The sequence below is a fragment of the Prionailurus bengalensis genome, chromosome B2 (genome assembly GCF_016509475.1).
Source record: "Prionailurus bengalensis isolate Pbe53 chromosome B2, Fcat_Pben_1.1_paternal_pri, whole genome shotgun sequence".
NCBI classification, from domain to species: domain Eukaryota; kingdom Metazoa; phylum Chordata; class Mammalia; order Carnivora; family Felidae; genus Prionailurus; species Prionailurus bengalensis.
The window spans coordinates 67,407,176-67,429,619 of record NC_057349.1 but is presented as its reverse complement, the minus strand read 5'-3'; the positions used below and the strand labels follow the sequence as shown (position 1 = coordinate 67,429,619).

The 22,444-nt window shown below is 36.7% G+C and overlaps 1 protein-coding gene across 9 annotated transcripts in view; it reads left to right on the top strand.

Annotated features, from left to right (window-relative positions):
- The window catches only part of COL12A1 (collagen type XII alpha 1 chain), a 116,751-nt gene that overhangs the window by 40,040 nt on the left and 54,267 nt on the right, over positions 1-22,444 (top strand). For 6 of the 9 annotated variants that reach the window (XM_043591832.1, XM_043591835.1, XM_043591830.1 and 3 more), the window contains 13 exons: positions 3,061-3,327; positions 3,765-3,957; positions 4,833-4,954; positions 6,692-6,841; positions 6,924-7,043; positions 7,143-7,307; positions 7,863-8,009; positions 9,555-9,694; positions 10,243-10,372; positions 17,292-17,434; positions 17,731-17,860; positions 19,736-19,872; positions 20,961-21,090. In XM_043591832.1, coding sequence (XP_043447767.1) covers positions 3,061-3,327; positions 3,765-3,957; positions 4,833-4,954; positions 6,692-6,841; positions 6,924-7,043; positions 7,143-7,307; positions 7,863-8,009; positions 9,555-9,694; positions 10,243-10,372; positions 17,292-17,434; positions 17,731-17,860; positions 19,736-19,872; positions 20,961-21,090 — 1,974 coding nt within the window. The remainder of the gene's footprint in view (positions 1-3,060; positions 3,328-3,764; positions 3,958-4,832; positions 4,955-6,691; positions 6,842-6,923; positions 7,044-7,142; positions 7,308-7,862; positions 8,010-9,554; positions 9,695-10,242; positions 10,373-17,291; positions 17,435-17,730; positions 17,861-19,735; positions 19,873-20,960; positions 21,091-22,444) is intronic. The other 3 variants (XM_043591837.1, XM_043591839.1, XM_043591838.1) reach the window with 1 other exon arrangement.

The window sequence follows — 22,444 nt, the reverse complement described above, 5'->3', positions numbered from 1 at the left end:
TTAGTATTTATAGAAAGTAATGGGCTTCGCTGAGAATTCTTAGTGTCTTTAAACCCTAAAATAAAAAATTGCAACCATTTTACTCTAAGTTTAATGTATACTTTTGCATCTCCCAGAAACAATCCATAACCATATATTGAATTTCTTTTTTTTTAATGTTTATTTACTTTTGAGAGAGAAACAGAGAGACAGAGTGTGAGTGGGGGAGGGGCACAGAGAGAGAGAGAGAGAGAGAGAGAGAGAGAATCCAAAGAGAGAGACAACAGAAACCAAAGCAGGCTGCAGACTCTGAGCTGTCAGCACAAAGCCCGATGCAGAGCTTGAACCCACAAATCCCGAGATCATGACCTGAGCTGAAGTCGGACACTCAACGAGTGACCCACCCACCAGGCGCCCCACCATATATTGAATTTCTTTATCTATTTTGTCATTATTTGTCCTTTCTATATAATGTATCTTTTGCTTACATAGCTGCTTTAAAATTTTTCTTTTCATCACCGATTTGAAGCAATTTGTTTCTGATGGGCCTTGATGAAGTTTTTTTCATACTTGTACTTGGGGCTTATTGAGTTTCTTAGATCTGCGAGTTTATACTTTTATAAAATTTGAAAATATTTAGACCATTATTTTTTAAAAATACTTTATTACACCCCATTCTCTTTAGGTACTCCCAATTATACATGTATTAATTTGTTTGAGGTTATCACACAGCTTAGTATTGTGCTGTTCAGCCTTTCAATCTTTTTTTCCCCTTGTGTTTGATTTCAGGTAGTTTCTATTACCATGTCAACAGGTTCACTAATTTTCTTTCCACAATTTCCAAATGTTTAATCTTAGACATTGTAGTTTTCATCTCGAAGTTTGGTTTGAGTCTCTTTTATATGTTCTATATCTTTACTTAACATGCCTAATACTTTTTCTCGCATTATTAACACGTGGGATATAGTTGTAATAGCTGTTTTACTGTCCCTTTTGAATAATTATGTCATATATGTCATTTCTGATGCTGTTTCTATTGGTTGATTTTTCTTCTTCTTATGGGTTGTCTTAGCTCTAACTGCCACAACAAAATACCATTAAGTGGTGGCTTAAACAACAGAAATTTATTTTCTTATACTTCTAGAGGCTAGAAGTCCAAGATCAAAATTCTGGCACGATTTGATTTCTATTGAGAAGTCAGTTCATGACTCACAGATGGCCATCTTCTCACTATGTCCTCAAGTGGCCTTTCCCCAGTCTCCGCGTGGAGGTGGGGGGAGAGAGAGAGAGAGAGAGAGAGAGAGAGAGATCATGCTCTGATGTCTCCTCTTCCTCTTATAAGGATTTCAGTCCCATCAGATTAGGACCCTAATCTTACTACTTTATTTAATCCTGATTACCTCTCCAAGGTCCCAACTCCAAATACCATCACATTAGAGGTGAAGGCTTTAACAAATGAATTTTAAGGAGACACAGTCACTCAGTCTATAACATAAGTCATATTTTTTCCTTCTTTGCATGTCTGGTAATTTTTATGAGATGCCAGACTTTGTGAATTTTACTTTGTTGGGTGCCAGATATTTTTACATTCTTATAAATATCTTTAAGCTTTGCTCTGGGATTCGGTTATTTGGAGTAATTCAATCTTTCTCAAGCTTCCATTTAAGTTCTGTTACAACCAGACCAGAGAATCCCTTAGTTTAGGGATAATTTTGCCCCATTCATGGGGCATCACTGGGGGACTGCATGAACTCTAGGAAATAATTGTTCCTTCTGCTGCTTTTGAGTAGTTCTTTCCCTAGCTTTGGGTGGTTTCCTCATATGTATGCACTGATTAGCACTGGGCTGAAGATTCCAGGAGGACTGCTTGCAGATTTCTGGAGCTTTTCCCTCTGTTACACCATCTCCTCTTCAGTACTCTGCTCTGCAATTCTAGATGCGTTGGCCTCCCCTAACACACAAAACCATCTCCTCTAAGTGAGATCTAAGTGAGATCATCAGGCTCCATCTGCTTTCCCTCTTCCTGAACTGGGGCTGGAAATTCTGTCTAAGCAATAAGCCAGGATAATCATAAAGCTCACTCCCGTTTGTTTTTATCTCTCAGGGATCACTGTCCTACCTTGCCTGATATCCAATGTCTGAAAAATTTTGTTCAATATACATATTTAATTTATTTCGATTTTTTAGTTGTTACAAGTGGCCCTTGCCTGTTTGAACATGAAAATTTCTCATAGGATCAAGAAAGATTCTTTGCACTGTTTCCTTCAGTTTAGTGTCTTCGTGTAGAAATTGCTTATGATCTTTGAGTGCTAAGATTATTGAACTGAGTGAAATGATCTTGCTTATATGCTTTAACTTTGTAAAAGAAAAGGGATGTGTGTTGGCTTTTTGTGGATGTTTAGTGATCTGTTTCTGATACTGATACAGTTATTAATAACTGTGAAATATTAGTAAAAGATAATTTAATAAAAAAACATTGATTATATATTTATCAAACACTTTTTACATAGTGTTCCCTAAAACACTCAGTGTATACCAGTTTGTTTTTAGAACCCTGGAGATATTTTTATGTGTTAGAGTTTCCTATTCTTTTTGTGTTCATGTCAGTGGCAGTCACAAAAATAGGGTTAACTATAGTCAACTCTGGCTAATCATTTATGGACCATACTTTTTACTGAAAAGACCCAAATAATATTTCTGACCCTGCATTCATGATTTTAGTATTCTCCACAGCATGATTGCTACTGGAATTCTTTACGGATGGAAATATAATAAAAATTCTAAAGCTCATCTCCGGAAATGGATGTTTTCTTTACTAAAGTCTCTAGAATGCAAAAGGAAATCCATGCAATATGAACTTCCATTTTTTAGTTATTAGCTAGATAAAGAGAAAACATCTTACCGTGATCTCACTGAGATTAGGCTCACACGCCATCATGAATTTATGAAAGATCACATTGCTAAGCAAAAGAATACTGTACATATTTAAGAAACCACAGTTTCTTTTCACATAAATGGGAAAGAAGACATGTATATTTTCTTTCAACACGGTATACATTGTAATCTCCTTTTATCCCACAGTATCCCCAGATTCAAAAACCTTGAAAGTGGATGAAGAAACAGAAAACACAATGAGAGTTACCTGGAAAGCAGCACCTGGAAAAGTCATCAACTACCGTGTTGTGTATCGCCCCCGTGGGGGAGGGAGACAAATGGTTGCTAAAGTGCCACCCACAGTCACCTCAACAGTGTTAAAACGACTTCAGCCCCAGACCACATATGACATTACAGTTCTCCCAATATACAAGACTGGAGAAGGAAAGCTTAGGCAAGGATCAGGAACAACAGGTATAAAATAATTTTTTTTTGGGGGGGGGGCAAGAGTATAATATATTAAAGGACGGCTTTAATACATCTACTTTATTTGTTAGTGCCTAAAATTAATTCCATAGTAAATTAGATTATAATAATCAGATGGGATCCTGATTAGCATACTAATCCTGGTAAAATGATTCTACATATTAATGTTCTAATGCTAATATGATCTTATGAATGGTGAGAATTATTTATATATCCATTTGGGTAGCACTTCGTTATCAGGATTTTTATTGGATGTTATGTCTGGTGCTACCACATTTTATAAATACACAATTTGAAGTGTGTTTGCGATGATTCCCATGTACATCACTTAGATATCGCTAATCTGATTTCTTATTGCAGGGGGTAATAAAAAACCCCAAACCTAGTCTTATGGATAATATTTTAAAACATTTTTATCTTTACAGCTTCTCGGTTTAAATCACCCAGAAACCTCAAAACATCTGACCCAACCATGTCAAGCTTCCGAGTGACTTGGGAGCCTGCCCCTGGGGAAGTAAAGGGTTATAAAGTCACTTTCCACCCTACGGGGGATGACAGAAGACTGGGGGAGTTAGTGGTTGGACCATATGACAATACAGTTGTTTTGGAGGAACTTAGGTAGGAATGAACTATATTCAGTTATGGTTAAAAGATCGAATAGTTTATGTAAATTAGTAGGACTTACACAGATAATCACTTGTGTGTCTGATTGCCAGCAGAGTGCTTAAAATCAGCTGAAGTTGCTTTCTTAGTCTTGTTCTTACGGAAGATGAGGTTAGGATTCAGAGGCCAAGCTGAGTTTTTTTGTGACATTTTAATGGTTCGGAATGGCATCTTTTCAATAACATCCTGCTTTTTTAAAAATTAACTTTCATATTTCACGATGTCACCAAAAGCAGCTTGTCCCTAGCCAGGCCTGTTGAAATGTGGGGGTTCTTGTGCCTTCTGGAAAGGCCCAGGTGACTCACACTGAGATGCTGAATATGAATCCTCTTCCAGGGTGGGCCATGGGAGACAGAAGCAGGACTTTGTGCTTGGTGCCAGCTGGCAGGAACGGGAAAGGGTGGGCTGATTAAAGGTCTCGCTTCAGGCTGTGCAGTGGAAAACAAGGAAGTCTGAGTTTGAACAGCACCCTACATTCATCACAGTAGGAAGAATGAACTACTGTGCATTGCCTTTTGGAAAGTTTGTTTGTCTCGATCATTCATTCAACGATATTGAAATCTATATAAATACTCATTGTTTACTTTTAGCAGATTAGAGAGGATGAAATTTATTGAGGTTGCTATGTGCCAGGCATTGTGCTAGGTACTTTGTTACCTTGCAATATACAGCATTTAAATTATTTTATTAAAGCCCATTGCTTAGAAGCAGTACCTTTTAACTTGCTGTAAGTGAACGTTTGTAAAATCAAGATGAACGTGTTTAACAAAGCAAAATGTGCTACCCCTTGAGCCAGTTCTACATACGAACTATATATTTTAACATTTCAGGGCAGGTACCACGTATAAAGTAAATGTTTTTGGAATGTTCGATGGAGGAGAGAGTTCACCCCTTGTTGGACAAGAAATGACAACCCTTTCTGATACAACTGTCATGCCAATTTTATCCTCTGGTAAGAAACTGAGTTACATTTCCCCAGGAAAACTTAGTATTATGATGCTATTTCAGATGTGAACTGTTAGGTTAGTCACACAGTGAAAAGCAAATATAAACACTTTATACTACAATATGCTTAAATAATTTGCACACTTAAAAACATATCTTCAAACAGCTAGCTAAACATACCTTTGACAGTATTTTTTAAGGCCTATCTTGTCAGCATTTGCATTGGTTACATAGTACTGTATTATTTAAAGCTGAGGTTTTGCAATGGGTAGGTTACATACATTTTCTCTCTTTTTAATAACTAAAATGCAATGTTATTTTGTTGAAGTAGTTGCAGAAATGATTTATTTGGGCTGAGCAAGCAGAGTTCGGTTACATAAATAGGTGGACAGCCATGACTTGGTAAGCAACATGGAAGCATAAGCTCTCTGGATTTTTCTGCTCCTGCCACAGTTATTGCTTTGATGTGATGAAGCTAGCTTTGAACGTTCTTAGAGGTGGAAGTAGTGGATAGAATTTACCTCTAAATGTTTTCTATCATTTGATAAAAAGGAGTAGACCTGGGCAGAGTAGAGGCAGGCTTGCAAAGGCTTAGGTGTTCGGAGTGGTATTTGGGAGTCTTCAGTCCTGATGGGAGGTACTATATGCAAAGGATGCCGTTGTAGTGTGATGAGCATCATTTAATTTTCTCGGATGCTACCACGGCAAGAAGTTGGAAAAGTCATAGCTGGTAATGTAAGTTTCCAGAAAAGAGGGGATTTAAAAAATGTGGATGTGGACAAAATAAGTCAAAGTGTCAAATCCTGCTGTTTTGTATGAATGTTCTGTTGTTTCTGTTATGATGATATTAACTGACTTATATTTTTATTTTGTAGCTTGTGCACTGAGGATATTGGGATTTTTCTCTTTCCAAAGCACCCTAGCTTTGTATCAGTGTTTGTGCTTGTTGTCTCTAAAGCTCTCAATTTGTATATTTGTTTGCATACCTTTCTAAATTGTCTTCCTTCTTTCTTGATTTTTTAAATGTGCAGACTTCACCATCTGTATTTACCTGATTGTTTTACATAGTACATGATAAAGTTAAACAGCTAGCAACTCAATAATATAGTAGCTATCAGGTTTTAGAACAAGGTATCTTTACTTCCAAAAGGTCTAATAAAGATTCATGTGTCTAATCCTTCATAATATATGTAATAATTACCCGAAGCTTAATTATTTTAGAAGATGTTTTAAGCTCACTAAAACCTTTTTTAGCTCACACATTTTATCAGTTCATTTCGTATTTGTCTGCCAATGACCATTACATATTACAAAAAAATGCTGCATCTAATTTTTAGATCACATTAAAATTTTATTAAAATTATTAATGCCTTGTCGCCAGATGGCTATACATTCTCATTCAATTATTTCAGCTCTTGGGTTTGTAAGCCCTTTCAAATACAATGATGGTTTAATTTAAGTCTCCAGCATCTATGACTATAGCCAGGAAAGAGTCAAAGATGAAGGAAAGATTTGCCATTGAAATATCATTGGAGGAATTGGTGATCCTTATGAATGTTATTTGAGGTTAATGAATCATATTGACATACTTTTGGAGTCTTGACCTCCAAATCACCAAGCTAAGCTACAGAACTGAAGCAGCTAGGGAACACTGAGCATCCAGGGATGGCAGAGGCATGGCTAGGAAGTCATTCTACTAAGAATTTGCTCCTTACTCTGTCCTGTCTCATGATTGCCATGTCAGGAATGGAGTGTCTCACCAGAGCGGAAGCAGACATTGTGTTGCTGGTGGATGGATCATGGAGCATTGGCCGGGCAAATTTTAGAACCGTGAGGAGTTTCATTTCTCGCATTGTGGAAGTCTTTGAAATTGGTCCCAAAAGAGTACAAATTGGTAGGTCTGGCAGTATTGAAGACCTTTAGACATTTTTGTCCTTCTTTTTTTATATATGCTAATGCCAGTGGTGTTATTTTAGCCCTTGCTCAGTACAGTGGGGATCCCAGAACAGAGTGGCAGTTAAATGCTCACAGAGACAAGAAGAGCTTGTTGCAAGCAGTGGCAAACTTACCATACAAAGGAGGCAATACTCTCACAGGTGAGTAAGGACAGCCTGGTGCACTTTTAGGTCTTGCTTTTGGTCAGAACTTGTGGCTGAGTAATGATGCGACTGATTATCTTTTAAAAATCCCACTAGGCATGGCTTTGAATTTCATTCGTCAACAGAGCTTCAAGACCCAAGCTGGCATGAGGCCTCGAGCTCGAAAAATTGGTGTTCTCATCACTGACGGAAAATCACAAGATGATGTTGAGGCACCTTCAAAGAAACTCAAGGATGAAGGCGTGGAGTTGTTTGCTATTGGTAAGCGCTCGAAAGGCTAGCAGTGCCCCTGGGGTTACAAAAGCTGAGGATATTTTTGTAGTTAAAATATTTTTGAAGCATAAACACATAAACATATTTTCCCTATCACATAATTTATTAAACATATTTTCCCTATCACATAATTTATCAAAAAGATATGCCAAGAAGTCAACTCATTTTCTTCTTTTCCCCTTGTAATGGGATGCAACTACATGGCTTCTTGGAAGAAAGTAATGGGTCAGGAGGACAAATGTACTATTAGTAGGATGCAGGAAAATCCCTGTTTGGTTTTCTGTGGCACCATGTTTATTTTTGATATCCATTATTTTACTTTCCAGAGAAAACACTCAAGAGACACTTTTTGGTGGGAAATTGGTGCTAGAAGCATTTAGAAGAAGCCAATTCAGAATAGCCTTTAGTTCACATTATTTTTTTATTTGTTTCTATTTTGTGCCAGAGACAGTCATTTTATTATTGAGGAAAATCATATGTATGTTCTAGTTAACAGTGAAAATCCAAATGCTTTTAATTTGATGTATCCTTTTTTTTTGCAAGGTATTAAAAATGCTGATGAAGATGAGTTAAAGATGATTGCGACAGATCCTGATGATATTCATGCATACAACGTGGCTGATTTTGAGTCACTCTCTAGGATTGTAGATGACCTCACCATTAACTTGTGTAACAGTGTCAAAGGTCCAGGTAAGATTAGCCTAGGGCTTCTCGCCCTCAGCACTGTTGATATTTGGGAGAGATAATTATTTTTTGTATGGGGAAAGGGGACTCTTTTGTGTATTGTGAAATGTTTAGCAGCGTCCTTTGGCTCTGCCTACTGGATGTCAGTAGCATTCCCTGAGTTGTGACAACTAAAAATATCTTTGAATGTTGCCAAATATCTGATGGGAAGAATAATGCCCTCAGTTGAGAATCATTAGTTTAGTCCGTGATTTTTTCTCGGATTTGTTTCTGATGGCAACAAATTAGAAATGACTTCTAGCTTATTTGAAGATAAGCAACTAATATGGTAGAAATGGTTCATATGCTTTGGGTATTGAGAATACATGTATTTGACTTTTTTCCTTGAGTTTCTCTCTCCAAACATTTGCAGATTTTCCTTTTGGATTTTGAACAACAGACTGATCTTTTCCCTGGAGAAATAGACCAGCCAGGAAGCCAGAATTTTTAGGCTTCTGGCTTTGGGTTAGCTGAGGGAGTTGTAGTTTTATTTAGTTGGAGAGAACTTTGAGTGGGGATGAAAACATCTTTTATCAGTTTTCCTTTATTTATTTTTTATCAGCTGTGTAATAGTTGCATTCATTCTAGTTTCCCAGTCTGTAAAATTGCTTGATAATTTTGTAGGCTTGATTATGACCCAACTATAATAAAGGTTAGAGTACTAAGAATGGAAATGCTTTCCCCAGCTTTACAAAGAAAGTTGAAAGAGTTTATAGGAGAATGATTGCTATGCTAATGAAGTCATTGAATTAATTCTCTTTAAATTATTATTTGGGACATCTTTCTAATGATCACTGTGAACTTAATATTTCTATTTTCATTGATGTTACGTCTAGATATTGGTCTGTAGTCATTCTGTTGTTCATTGGTCATTTCACTTTCCTTAACCAGAGAGAGCACAATCACAGGCAGTAGGATATTCCCAAATTTTAAAAGACTTGGTTGTTTTTCTTCTCTCTTGAGCAAGAAAGTGGGTAGCTTCTCTTACCACTGAACTAGGTCCTATAGGAGAACTAAACATAAATGAGAAACCAATTCTGTCCACACAGAGTATAACTTATTGTTAAGGAGATTAAGACATGAATATAAATAATCAAATGATAATGAGGGTGGTGAATGTGGGTGGTCCAACAATGATAGAGACAGTGGAATTGTCAGGACCCAAATCCTTATTCATCAGTTATATGTATAAGGTTAGGGAAAGGACGAAGTATTCAAGGACAATTCAGAGGTTTTAGAGTCTAGGTGATTGGTAAACAGGTAGCGCCACAAGAAAGAGTGAGACAGGTTTTAATGAAAGATGAACCCAGGCTTGAATCTTCAGGGACTGAAAAATCCTTTGCCCACCCAGGGAGGTCTTACGGGCAATGGGACTCTAGACTGATTTACTTTTTATCAGGATGTGTGTGCAAATTTGAAATACGGGGAGTAATACTGTTTCGATCTAATTTCAGATTTCATCACCTTGCTATAATAATGATAAAAGCGTATGCATTTTACTTCCATGTGTAGGTGACCTGGAAGCACCTTCTAACCTAGTTATTTCTGAGCGAACCCATCGTTCTCTTAGAGTGAGCTGGACACCTCCTGCTGACAGCGTGGACAGGTATAAGGTGGAATACTATCCCGTTTCTGGAGGGAAACGTCAAGAAGTGAGTAGACAACATCTACAGCCCACTCCTTCCTGATATTGAGATTGAGTCCTTCATATTAAGGTTCAAAAAATGTTGGGTGTGGAGCAAGAAAGATGTAGAGAACGGCAGAACTGAATCAACAGTGGTGCTTTCTATTCCTTGCTAGGCAAACACTTCCATTTGGGCTTAATTAAAGGAAAAGAGCTTTGCTTAAATTCTCATGGTTTCTAAGAATTGCAGAATATCAATATGATTTTTAATCAAAGGATGCTTGATTTATTTGTGAGTTTGTAGTAGAATCCTTGAGGTAGAAGGAAACACTAAAGATGATCTAGTTTTACCCACTCATTTTACAAATAAATAAGGAAACAACAGCTGGGAGAATAAATGATATGAATTGTCTAAGATCTCATTGTAATCTGGTAATTTCCAAAAGCAAAAGACAATGGTTTCATCGAAATATAATTTCTAAGCTCATTGCAGTTAACTTACTTTGTAATGGTCGTAGAAAAGAAGGAAGTGATTACAGCATAAGTTGCTATTATTTTTTAAATTTTTTCCCCTAGTTTTATGTGAGCCGGCTGGAAAGTAGCACAGTACTGAAAGATCTGAAGCCTGAAACGGAGTATGTTGTTAATGTGTATTCTGTGGTAGAAGATGAATATAGTGAGCCTCTGAAGGGCACAGAAAAAACTTGTAAGTCAGATTTAAAAAAATCTTCTCATTATTTTGTTTTTTAAGATGAATAGGTGGCAGTCTATGTGGGATTTTTGGCAGCCTTACATATCATTCCATTGTTCAATATCCATTCAACAAATATTTATTAAGTGTGTTCTTTGTACAGGTGCTCAATAAATACTCATCTGTGCTTACTGGCTGTTCTTGCAATCATGGGACTCCACTGGTAGAATGGGTAGTCATGGCCATAGATAATGGAGAGGGCTCACTTACCTTTCATATAGTTATTCACTTAAGAAAGGTGTCATGTGGGGAGTGGGACAAAGATTAGGAAGAGGAGCTGTGCAGAGATGACCTATTCAGTTTTGTATGTAGCCAGATCTTCCTGCTGTCAATGACATCGACCCTTTTTCCCTGGCCTTTTCATCCTGGCCTTTATTAGAGAAGTCCTAATGGCTTTGACTTTGAGTAGAGCTTCTGGCAGAGTTGTTCCTTGCTCCTATTCCTGGTAAGGTTTCTGAGGCCATATGAAAGAACTCTTTCCTTTTCCCACCTTCTTGGCTGGACTCCAGGGGAAGGGAGGCCAGTAATAAGATGAAGGAGTGGGCATCACTCTCTCTAAGACAAGAATTGACTCTACTTACTGTTCAGTTCCTTAAGTCTTTATCTCTTCCCCCTCTCTTTATTGTATAAGGTTTAGGTGTACAATATTGTAAGCTGACATCTGTATACACTACAAAGTGATCACCCTCAAAAGTCTATTACCATCCATCACTCTACACTTGATCCTCTTTATCCCTTTCACCTACCCTCCAACCCTGTTCCCCTCTGGTAACTAGTGATATGTTCTCCGTATATGGATTTGGTTTTGTTTGTTTGGATTTTGTTTGTTTTTAGACTCCATGTATGAGTGAAGTCATGTGTTATTTCTCTTTCTCTTAACCTATTTCACTTAGCATAATACCCTCAAGGCCCATTCTTGTTGTCACTAATGGCAAGATTTAATTCTTTTTTATGGCTGAGCAGTTTTCCACTTTATATATACTTCTATATATTTCATTATATATCACTTCTTCTTTACCCATTTATCCACCAGCACACAGAGAGGTTGTTTCTATATCTTGGTCATTATAATATGACATTATATAATATAAGCATTATATAATGCTTCAGTGAACATAGAGTTGCATATATCTTTTGAATTAGTGGTTTGTACTCTTTGAATAAATAGCCAGTAGTGGAATAGCTGAATCTTATGGTATCTATTCTTAATTTTTTTTGCAGAATCTCCATACTGTTCTCCATAGTGACCACACCAATTTGCAATCCCACCAATAGTGTATCAGGGTTCCCTTTACTCTACATCCTTGCCAGCACTTGTTATTTCATATCTTTTTGATAATAATGATTCTAACACATATGAAGTGATACCTCTCATTGTAGTTTTGAATTGTGTTTTCCTAATAATCAGTGATGTTGAACATCTTTGCATGTGCCTGTTAGCCATCTGTATGTCTTCTTTGGAAAAATGTCTATTCACATCCTCTGCTCATTTTTTAATTGGGTTCTTTGTTTTGTTGTTCTTGTTGTTGTTGTGTTGTATGAGTTTTTTATACATTTTGGATATTAACTCCTTATTGGAGTTTTGATTTGCAAATATCTTCTTCTATCCAGTGGGTTGCTTTTTGTTTTGATGACATTTTCCTTTGCTGTGCAGAAGCTTTTTAGTTTGATGTGGTCTCATTTGTCTATTTTTATTTTTGTTTCCCTTGCCTTTGGAGTCTCAGCCACAAAAGCATTACCGTGACTGGGGCAGCTGTGTGGCTCAGTTGGTTAAGTGTCTGACTTCAGCTCAGGTCATGATTTCACAGTTCATGAGTTTGAGCCCCACATTGGGCTCTGTGCTGACAGCTCAGAGCCTGGAGCCTGCTTCAGATTCTATGTCTCCCTCTCTCTCTGCCCCTCCCCTGCTCACACTCTGTCTCTCTCTCAAAAATAAATAAATGTTAAAAAAATTAAAATAAAACATTAACAAGACTGATGTCAAGGAGCTTACCATCTATGTTTTGGTTCTAGGATTTTTATAGTTTCAGGTTTTACATTCAAGTCTTTAATCCATTTTGAGCTAACTTTTGTGTATGGTGTATGAGAGTGGTCTAAGTTTCATTCTTTTGTATGTGGCTGACCAGTTTCCCAGCACCATTTATTGAAGATACTGTTTTTATTCCATTGTACATACAATGGTTCCTCTGTCATAAATTAGTTGTCCATATATGTGCAGGTTAATTTCTGGACTGTCAATTCTGTTCTTTTGATATGTGTGGGTTTTTTTGCCCATACCATACTGTTTTAATTACTATAACTTTGTAATATAGTTTGAAATCAGGGACTGTGATAATTTCAACTTTGTTCTTTTTTTAAAATTTTTTAACATTTATTTATTACTGAGAGACAGAGAGACACAGAGCATGAGTGGGGGAGGGGCCGAGAGATGGAGAGACACAGAATCTGAAGCAGGCTCCAGGCTCCGAGCTGTCAGCACAGAGCCCGATACAGGGCCTGAACACACAAGTCGCGAGATCGTGACTTGAGCCGAAGTCGGACGCTTAACCGACTGAGCCACCCAGGCACCCCACAACTTTGTTCTTCTTTCCCTGTGATTGCTTTGGCTATTCAGCACCTTTTGCGGTTTCACATACATTTTAGAATTATTTGTTCTAGTTTTGTGAAATATGCCATTGTAACTTTGATAGGGATTGCATTGAATCTGTAGATTTTTATGGATAGTCTGGACATTTTGACAGTATAAATTCTTCCAATCTATGAGCACAGTATGTCTTTCCATGTCTTTGTGTATCTTCAATTTCTTTTATTAGGTTTTATTAGTTTTCAGTGAATAGGTCTTTCACCTCTTTGGTTAAATTTATTACTAGATATTTTATTCTTTTTTATGCAATTACAAATGAGGTTATTTTCTTAATTTGTCTTTTTGATAGTTTGTTATTAGTGTATGGAAATACCATGGATATCTGTATATTGATTTTATGTCCTGTGAATTCATTTATTAGGTCTAACAGTTTTTGGTGGCATCTTTAGGGTTTTCTATATATAGTAACATGTCATTTGCAAATAGTGATAGTTTTACTTCTTCCTTTCTGATTTGAATACCTTTTTTCCGCCTTGCCTAGTTGCTATATTTAGGACTTCCAATACTATGTTGAATTAGTGGTGAGAGTGGGCATGCTTGTCTTGTTCTTGAACTTGGAGGAAAAGCTTTCAGCTTTTTCCCATTGAATGTGATGTTGGCTGTGGGTTTGTCATATACGGACTTTATTATATTGAGGTAAATTTCCTTTATTGCCACTTTGTTGAGAGTTTTTTTTAAATCATAAATGGGTGTTGAATTTTATTGAATGCTTTTTCTGCATCTGTTGAGATGATCATATGATTTTTATCCTTCATTTTGTTAATGTTGTGTATAACATTGATTGGTTTGTGAATTTGAACCATTCTTCATCCCTGGAATAAATCCCACTTGATCATAATGTATAATGCTTTTAATGTATTGTTGAATCTGGTTTGCTAATATGTTGTTGAGGATTTTTACATCTATGTTTGTCAAGGATATTGACCCATAATTTTCTCTCTTTTTGTGTGGCATCCTTGTCTGGTTTTTATGTCAGGGTAATGTTGGCCTCATAAAATGTGTTTGGAAGCATTCCCTCCTCTTTAATTTTTGGAAGAGTTTGGCAAGGTTACGTATTAAATCTCCTTGACTGTTTGGAAGATTTCACCAGTGAAGCTGTTTGGTCTTGAACTTTTGTTTGCTGGGAGTTTTTGATTTCTGATTCAATCTTCTTGCTAGTAATCACTTTACTCAGGTTTTCTATTTCTTCCTGATTCAGTCTTGGGAGATTGTATGTTTCTAAGAATTTATCCTTTTCTTCTAGGCTCTCTAGTTTGTTGGCATATTGTTTTTTGTAGTAGGTCTTTTTAAAAAATGTTTATTTATTTTGAGAGAGAGAGAGAGAGAGAGAGAGAGAGAGAGAGAGAGAAAGAGAATCCCAAGTAGACTCCATGCTGAGTACAGAGCCATTCATGGGGCTTGATTTCACAACCGCGAGATCATGACCTGAGCTGAAATCAAGGGTCAGACACTTAACTGACTGAGCCACCCAGGCACTCCTATGTAGTGTCTTATGATCTTCCCCCCCTCCCCACCATGACATCAGTTGTAACTTTTCTTTCATTTCTGATTTTATTTGAGTCCTTTTTTTTCTTTGTTTGTTTAACTAAGGGTTTTTTTAATTTTGTTTATCTTTTTCAAAGAACCAGCTCTTAGTTTCATTGATCTTTTCTATTTCCTTAGTCTCTATTTAATTTATTTCTGCCTCTGATGTTTATTACTTCCTTCCTTCTAACTTTGGGCTCAATTTATTTTTCTTTTTCTAGTTTCTTTAGGTGTAAAGTTAGATTGTTTATTTGAGATTTTTCTTGTTTCTCGACATAAACCTGTATTGCTATGAACTTCCCTCTGAGAACTGCTTTTGCTGAGTCTCATAGCTTTTGGTATGCTATTTCTCTTTTATTTTTTTCTAAGTATTTTCTGATATCTCCTTTGCTTTCTTTGATGACCTCATGGTTGTTCAGTTACATGTTATTTGTTTTCATGTTTTTGTGTTTTTTCCAGTTTTGTCATTGTAATTGATTTTAGTTTCTTACCATTTTTGTCAGAGAAGATGCTTGATACAATTTTAGTCTTCTTAAATTTATTGAGACTTATTTTGTGACCCAACATGTGATCTATCTTGGAGAATGTTCCATGTGCACTTTAGAAGCATGTGCATTCCACTGCTTTTGGATAGAATGTTCTGCATATATCTATTATGGCCATGTGACCTAATGTGTCATTTAAGACCAATATTGCCTTATTGATGTTCTGTCTCATGACCTATTCATTGCTGTAAGTAGGGTTTTAAAGTCTCCTACTATTATTTTTTTGCTTTCAATCTCCCCTTTTAGGTTTTTAAATATTTGTTTTATATACTTTGGTGCTCCTGTGTTGGGTGTTTATAAATAAACTTTTGTTTTTAATGTTGTATCTTCTGGCTGGGTTGATCTTTTTATCATTATGTGGTGCCCCCTTTGTCTTTTAGTACAGTATTTATTTTAAAGTCTATTTTGTCTGATATGAGTATAGCTACATCAGCTTTCTTTTCATTTCCATTTGCATAGAATATTGTTTGGCATCCCTTCACATTCAGTCTGAATGTGTCCTTATTTCTGAAATGAGTCTTTTGTAGGTAGCATATAGACAGTTCTTTTTTTTTTTTTAAATCTATTTATCCACTCTGTCTTTTGATTGGTAAATTTAGTCCATTTATATTTGAAGAAATAATCAGTAGGTATGTACTTATTTCCATTTTGTTGTTTTCTGGTTGTTTTTGAAGTTCTTCTTTTCCTTTTTCTTCTCTTTTTCTCTCCTCTTGTGGTTTTCTGGCTTTCTTTAGTGTTATGTTTAGATTTCTTTCCTATTTTCTTTTATATATTTAGTATTAGTTTTTCTTTGTGATTACTGTGAGATTCATATGTAGCATCCTATGCATATGATAGTCTCTTAAGTTGATAGCAACTTAAATTTGAACACATTCCCAAATTTTACATTTTTATCCCCCATTTTTCATATTTTTAAAGAAATGATGTTTTATGTAAGAAGATTTTTTAAAATATTTATTTTTGAGAGAGACAGAGAGAGAGTGTGGGTGGAGGAGGGGTAGAGAGAGAGAGACAGGGGGACAGAGGATCCAAAGTGGGCTTTGTGCTGACAGCAGAGAGCTGGATGTGGGGCTTGAATTCACAAACCATGAGATCATGACCTGAAGTCGGATGCTGAGCCACCCTGGCACCCACGTTTTATATTTTTGATGATACATTTTACATCTTTTATTTTATGCATCCTTTAGCTAATTATTATAATTTTAGTTAACTTTACTACTTTTGTCTTTTGACCTTCATACTTGCCTTATTGGTGATTGATCTACTATCTTTACTATATATTTACTTTTTCCAGTGAAATTATTACTTTCATATTTCTCCTACCTCTCCTACCTGCCCTGATATGGCTCTTTTCTCTTTGTTGTGGAAGGTACTATTCCTCTAGTTCTCAGGTCTTTCTGTTTCAGAGAAAATTATTTCATATGTGGCTATAAATTTTTCGTATCCATGGGAAGAGGTGATTTCAGAGTCTTCTTTTGTTACCGTCTTGAACCTGTCCTCCATCTCTTCTCTTACTATCCTTCATATTAGATCATAGGAAGTGGGAAATAATGTATTTCATAATGGGCAGGATTAATCTGATATTTTCTTGAAACTTTAAACTCAATCTTTGGACAGTATATAGAAAGCTATATGGGTACTAAATGAAAAGGAAACAAAATCTTTTACTGTGCCTCATGGGCCTGGTTTCCAGAAGTCCACGAATCCCCTAAGTTTCAGTTATTAATGTATGGCACTCTCACTTAATTTTTTTTTAATTAATGATGAAATAAAATACTGTACTTGTTACTTATGTATGAAATTTTATGATTGAAGTCTGAAAAGAGACAACTTAAAGATATTCCAGAAAAAGAGATTGACATTTCAGGAAGTTGGTATCTATTTTCACTTCCATATGGACTCATTGGAATGCCAGTTGAAATTTAAACTTTCTTTTTTCATAAAATAGTTGTAACTTGCTGTCCTGAGTATGAGGTGGCAATGAACAATGAGATTGGGTTTTTCAGGAGAGAGGAAAGAATTATATTGACCCTCATTGACTTCTTGCAGCAACCCATTCTCTATTTAGCATATATAATATCAATTATTAAATAGGAGTCAACAGTTAAAAATGAGTAGATTGACAGGAATTAGACTGATGTCTGCCTTTACATTCCAACAGTACCAGTCCCCGTGGTCAGCATGAATATTTATGATATTAGCCCTACCAGCATGCATGTGCAGTGGCAGCCAGTGGGAGGGGCTACTGGCTACACCGTGACATATGAACCCACCAATGCCACAGAACCAGCAAAACCGAAAGAGGTGGGAGACATTTGTTTCTTTATCATTGGGTCTTCCTGAGACTTTCTAGTTTTAGAGACTGCATTAAACTGCAGTTGCTTATGAACTCATTTATAACTACATGCAAAATTAGATTTGTGACCTTTGACACATTTTTAAAAAACATTGGCATGAAAAGAAATTCTGTTCAGAGAAATGAAAAATAAACGTTGTGTTATATAATCTAGTGGTTACAAATAGGCCATAATTGGCTAGCCCCAGTAAATGGAAATGTTTGATTTGAATGTCTTATTTCCCTTTGGCATGTCCATATGCAGATGCGCGTGGGGCCAACAGTGAATGACGTGCAGCTGACTGATCTTTTTCCCAACACTGAGTATGCAGTCACAGTGCAGGCTGCCTTGCATGACCTCACTAGTGAACCTGTCACTGCTCGGGAAGTCACCTGTAAGATATTACCAGTTTTTATTCTTTCTTTATTGCTGTTGATATAATGTTCATTAGGATTTTTCTTCCACCCAGTGATACTATCAATACTTGAATAATTTGTGCATAAATTACAGGGCTATTCCTTATGGGAATCACAACTGAGAATTAAAGTTAATTCTAGACTTATGGCAGCATCTTAAATTGATGATACTGAGGATGTTTCTTAACAATCAGTGGTGGGTGTCTTACAAGTACTTTGGCCAAGTGTCAATGAGGGCATAGAATATAAAATAATGGTATATTTAAGTATGATATATAGCACTGGTGAGAAGGGAATGTCGGGTGAGTGTAATTTTGGAGGAAGATTCTAGACTTAAGATTAAGATGTTCCAAGTTCTTGCTGAAGTAGTAACTTTATGGCACATGTAGATAAGTCTGTTTCAATGAAGTGAGCTAATCAGTTTACTCAATCCAAAAACCTATTTATTGATCATCTGTTGTACTTCAGTCACTTTGCTGGGTATTGGGAATGCACCAATAGATAATACAAGGTAGTGTAAAGCATGTGGACTCCTTTGTGGTTTGCACTTTTCTTGAGTAATTGATCAGTCCCTTTTGTGTTTTTGGTTTGTTTCATTGGCATTCAGGTGCTTTTTCTTGAAAAGGACAATGATTGCACTTAGGACCCTTGCTTTTCCTGGCTAGAACTTTTGTTTCATGCTTGTTGAGGTGGTCATGTTGGAATAGATGACTAGGTTTAAGTTTGAGTCTCAGCCCACATTTCTAAGGAAATTAAGAAGTTAGAAGGAGACTTCAAGGGGCGGGGGGAGAAGTGGTACAGAAGCATGATAAGGCAGAAAAGAGAAAGAGCCCTTGAAGGGTGGGACAGTATAAATTCATTGACAACAAATAATCATTTTTTATATATTAGACCCTGTTTAGAGCTAGTGGTGGTTTTGTAGAAATGAGGTAGTGGCAGATGGAAAGAGTGGGAAGCCAGCTAGGGAAGCCAGCTAGTGGGAAGCCAGATAGGGAGATAGGTGTTCTCAGAGTGTCTGGAGAGAAGATGCAAGAGTCATAATGGCATGAAAGGTGAGTGTGGTCATGGATTTGATATGGAACTGGAATACAACAGTGGAGGAGGAAGGGAGGACACAGAGATGCAGAGAGACAAAAACATTGAAGGGAAAAAGGTGCAGAAACATGGAAGTGGAGGGTGACGTTCAGGAGGGAGGATGTACAGAGTTGAAATGAGAGACAAAGGAAATTGGTCAACGGGCAGCTAGAAAGTGAGATCTGTCTAATATATTCTTTGTTGGTTATCCTTAGCCATGTTCTTTTTAAGGTAAGGTTTTGTTTGACTTGGCAAAAAGTTTGTCATTTGGATTTTCTTGTAACCATTTATGCTTCTGTGGATTTTCTTACCAGCTTACCGGGTGCTTAATTTTGGCCCATCTTCATTCTTCATTCTCATAACCATTCGTTTTTCTATCATTTTCTTTTAAGGGACCATAACTCTTTCGATTTTGTTTTCTATCCTAACTGATTTAAATATCTGATAAACACAAGCTGCACATTTATGCTGAATTATGATATATTATAGCTGAATAGCAAGTAAGATCTTATTAAAATAGTATGGAAGGAAGTCTGCATATGAAAGAGAAATTATAATTATAATAAAAATTTAAATGTATCATATTTTTAAAGGTCCTTACTAAGAAAAATTGAGCTCTACCTAGTAGAATCATAGTATGTTTATCAGCATAGCTATTTTTTAAAGTTATTTTGCTGCACACTGTTAAGTTTTCTGCAAACAACTTGAAAACGTGTGTAAATGCATTAGAACTCTGTGGTGAGAGCCACATCAAAACCTCATTTATCATGCGTCTCCAGTGCCTTTACCCAAACCTCGAGATCTGAGACTCAGAGATGTGACTCACAGCACCATGAATGTGTTTTGGGAACCCGTGCCTGGAAAAGTGCGTAAATATATCGTTCGCTACAAAACACCAGAAGAGGATGTCAAAGAGGTAAGTTGAAGACTGGAATGGATTTGGAAATATTTGTTTTCTGTAGGTTTAATAAAAGAACCCAAATTAGTATAGAGAATAGCATGTTTGAATACTTGTAACCTTATTAATACAGTATTGAAAATTTGTTATATTAATAAGGCATTTTTTGAATACTTGATGATATATTGGACTGTGTTGCATTTAGTTTGGAAATGTTTTGTTGTGTGATATTGATCTCAAAATCATTATCCCTTAATGGATAGAGTCATAGAATGTAGATGGTACTTCCTTCTCATTAAGATGCCTCTTATGGTACTCTGCATTCTATAAATTACTAAAAATATCATAATAATGTTTCTAAAAATAAAAGCTAGCAAAGGATGCAGGAAAGAAGAGGGGAGTTCATCAGATAGTAGGAAGATAGGGCAATGCAGCAGGACTGAGAGAAAGGGTAAATGTATTCTTAGAGGAGGGTCCCTTTGGCGGTGAGCGTTTTTGAAATGATGTTGGGGCAGAGATCTGTTTCGATGACAACCTGACTCAAGGTGGGAGCAAACTGAGGGCCTTCACTAGAGAATGGGCTTAAAACTTATGTGTGCTTGGGGGCACATTAATGACATTTTTGGTAGATAGAAATAGTTTCCGTAAGCACTCACTTGTTGACTGTGCTGGTCATTTGGATTATACTAAAGCTAAGTTATACATGTGCACACATTCATTTCATTCTAGGTTTCAATTTCAAAAGAGGCACAATGACCAGTGGGCCTCACAGGATTCTTGTGCATAACAAATGAGGTAATGCACAGGAGAACATTTCTGAAAGAAGTAAGGCAGTGATACAAAAGGAAACAGAGAAACTGTTGTTGCAAAATGGTTAGGTTGCTTGAACCTGTAGAGAGTCATTATTTACCAAACCCTAGTGTCAATATATTTTTCCACATTGGAAGCATTTAAACTCTCTCTGGTTCCTGGACTCTTTTGCATATTAGAAACCATTGCTGTTTTTTGTAGCACAATTCTTATGCTCTTTTGCTAAGAGGTACAGTAAACAACAGAGATGTTAAAACTATACTCTTCGTAAAAAAAGTTCCACTGCTCTATTACAGGTAGAAGTAGACAGGTCAAGGACCAGCACCCCTCTCAAAGACCTGCTCTCACAAACCCTGTACACAGTAGGGGTTTCTGCAGTATATGATGAAGGGGAGTCTCCCCCGGTGACTGCTCAAGAAACTACCCGTAAGTTGTGATCATGCTTCCTTGATAATTGAGAAACAACATTACATGACTGTGTAACTGAACTTATTGGGTCATTTTGTTTCTTAGTACAATTTTTTTTGAATATTTGTGGATTTCCAGATTGCTTTTTATTTATTTTCTGCCCATCTTCTACCTTCATGTCCATTCCTTTTATTTTCAAATTTATTGTGTTATTTTATTTTTCAATTAAGTTTTTAATTTTTGAAAAATTAAAAAAAATTAATGTTTTTATTTATTTTGAGAGAGAGACAGAGAGAGAGAAAGAGGAAGAACAGGGAAGGGGCAGAGAGAGAGAGGGAGAGAATCCTAAGCAGTCTCCATGTGGTAGCACAGAGCCCTACGTGGGGCTCTAAGTCACAGACCTTGAGATCATGACCTGAGCTGAAATCAAGAGTTGGATGCTTAACCAATTGAGCCACCCAGGCACTCTATTTAAAAATTTTAAAAATGTTTTTATTTATTATCTAAGTTTTAAATTTTAATTCTAGTATAATTAACATACAGTGTTATGTTTCAGGTGTACAATATAGTGATTTAACATGTCCATTCCTTCTATGATACGTTTATCTTACTATTATTCTATCAGCCCCTGTCATTAATTCATCTTCCAGATACTCAACTGGTGTGTGTACGTGTGTGTGTGTGTGCGTGCGTGTGTGCATGTGTGCCGGGGGGGGGGGTGGGGAGGAAGTATATTCTTGATGTAAGTTGGCCATTTTCTCTGGGAAAGTTGTGTTAGTTATCAAATATTTTTTGAAATCTTACTATATATAAAATGCTATCAGCGGTAACAAAATATAAAATCTTTGCCTTCAGTAGTTCATGATTTCATTGTGGAGATAAGAAAAAGTAATTGACAATGTAGGGGCTCATGTAAGGAAGGTGAGGTAAGCGGCACTCAGGTTGCGCACTGTCAGGTTTCAGAGGAAGGGGAGGCTTGCACGGTGGAAAGGCAGGGGAGATGCAGGGCAACCTGCCCTGGTCCCGTCTCACCTGCTCCATTTTGTTGCTGCTTCCAGGGATGTCCGTTTCTTCCTCTGTCATGGTACTTGCATAGTATTTAACCCAATTATTGTTGCTCGTTAATCTTTTTCTATCTATTCTGCTTACCCCTCCTCCCCACCAGTGAAGGCAGAGACATACTTACTTTGTACAACTTTGCATCTCCAGTGCCTGGCACCGTGCTTAGCACATAATTTCCTAATCAAATAGCGCTTAAGAAGTTGAGGTCTAGGGGGGCGTGTGGGTTGGTTGAGCATTCAACTTCTTCTCAGGTCATGATCTCATGGTTTGTGAGTTTGAGCCCCACTTCAGGCTCTGTGCTGACAGCCTG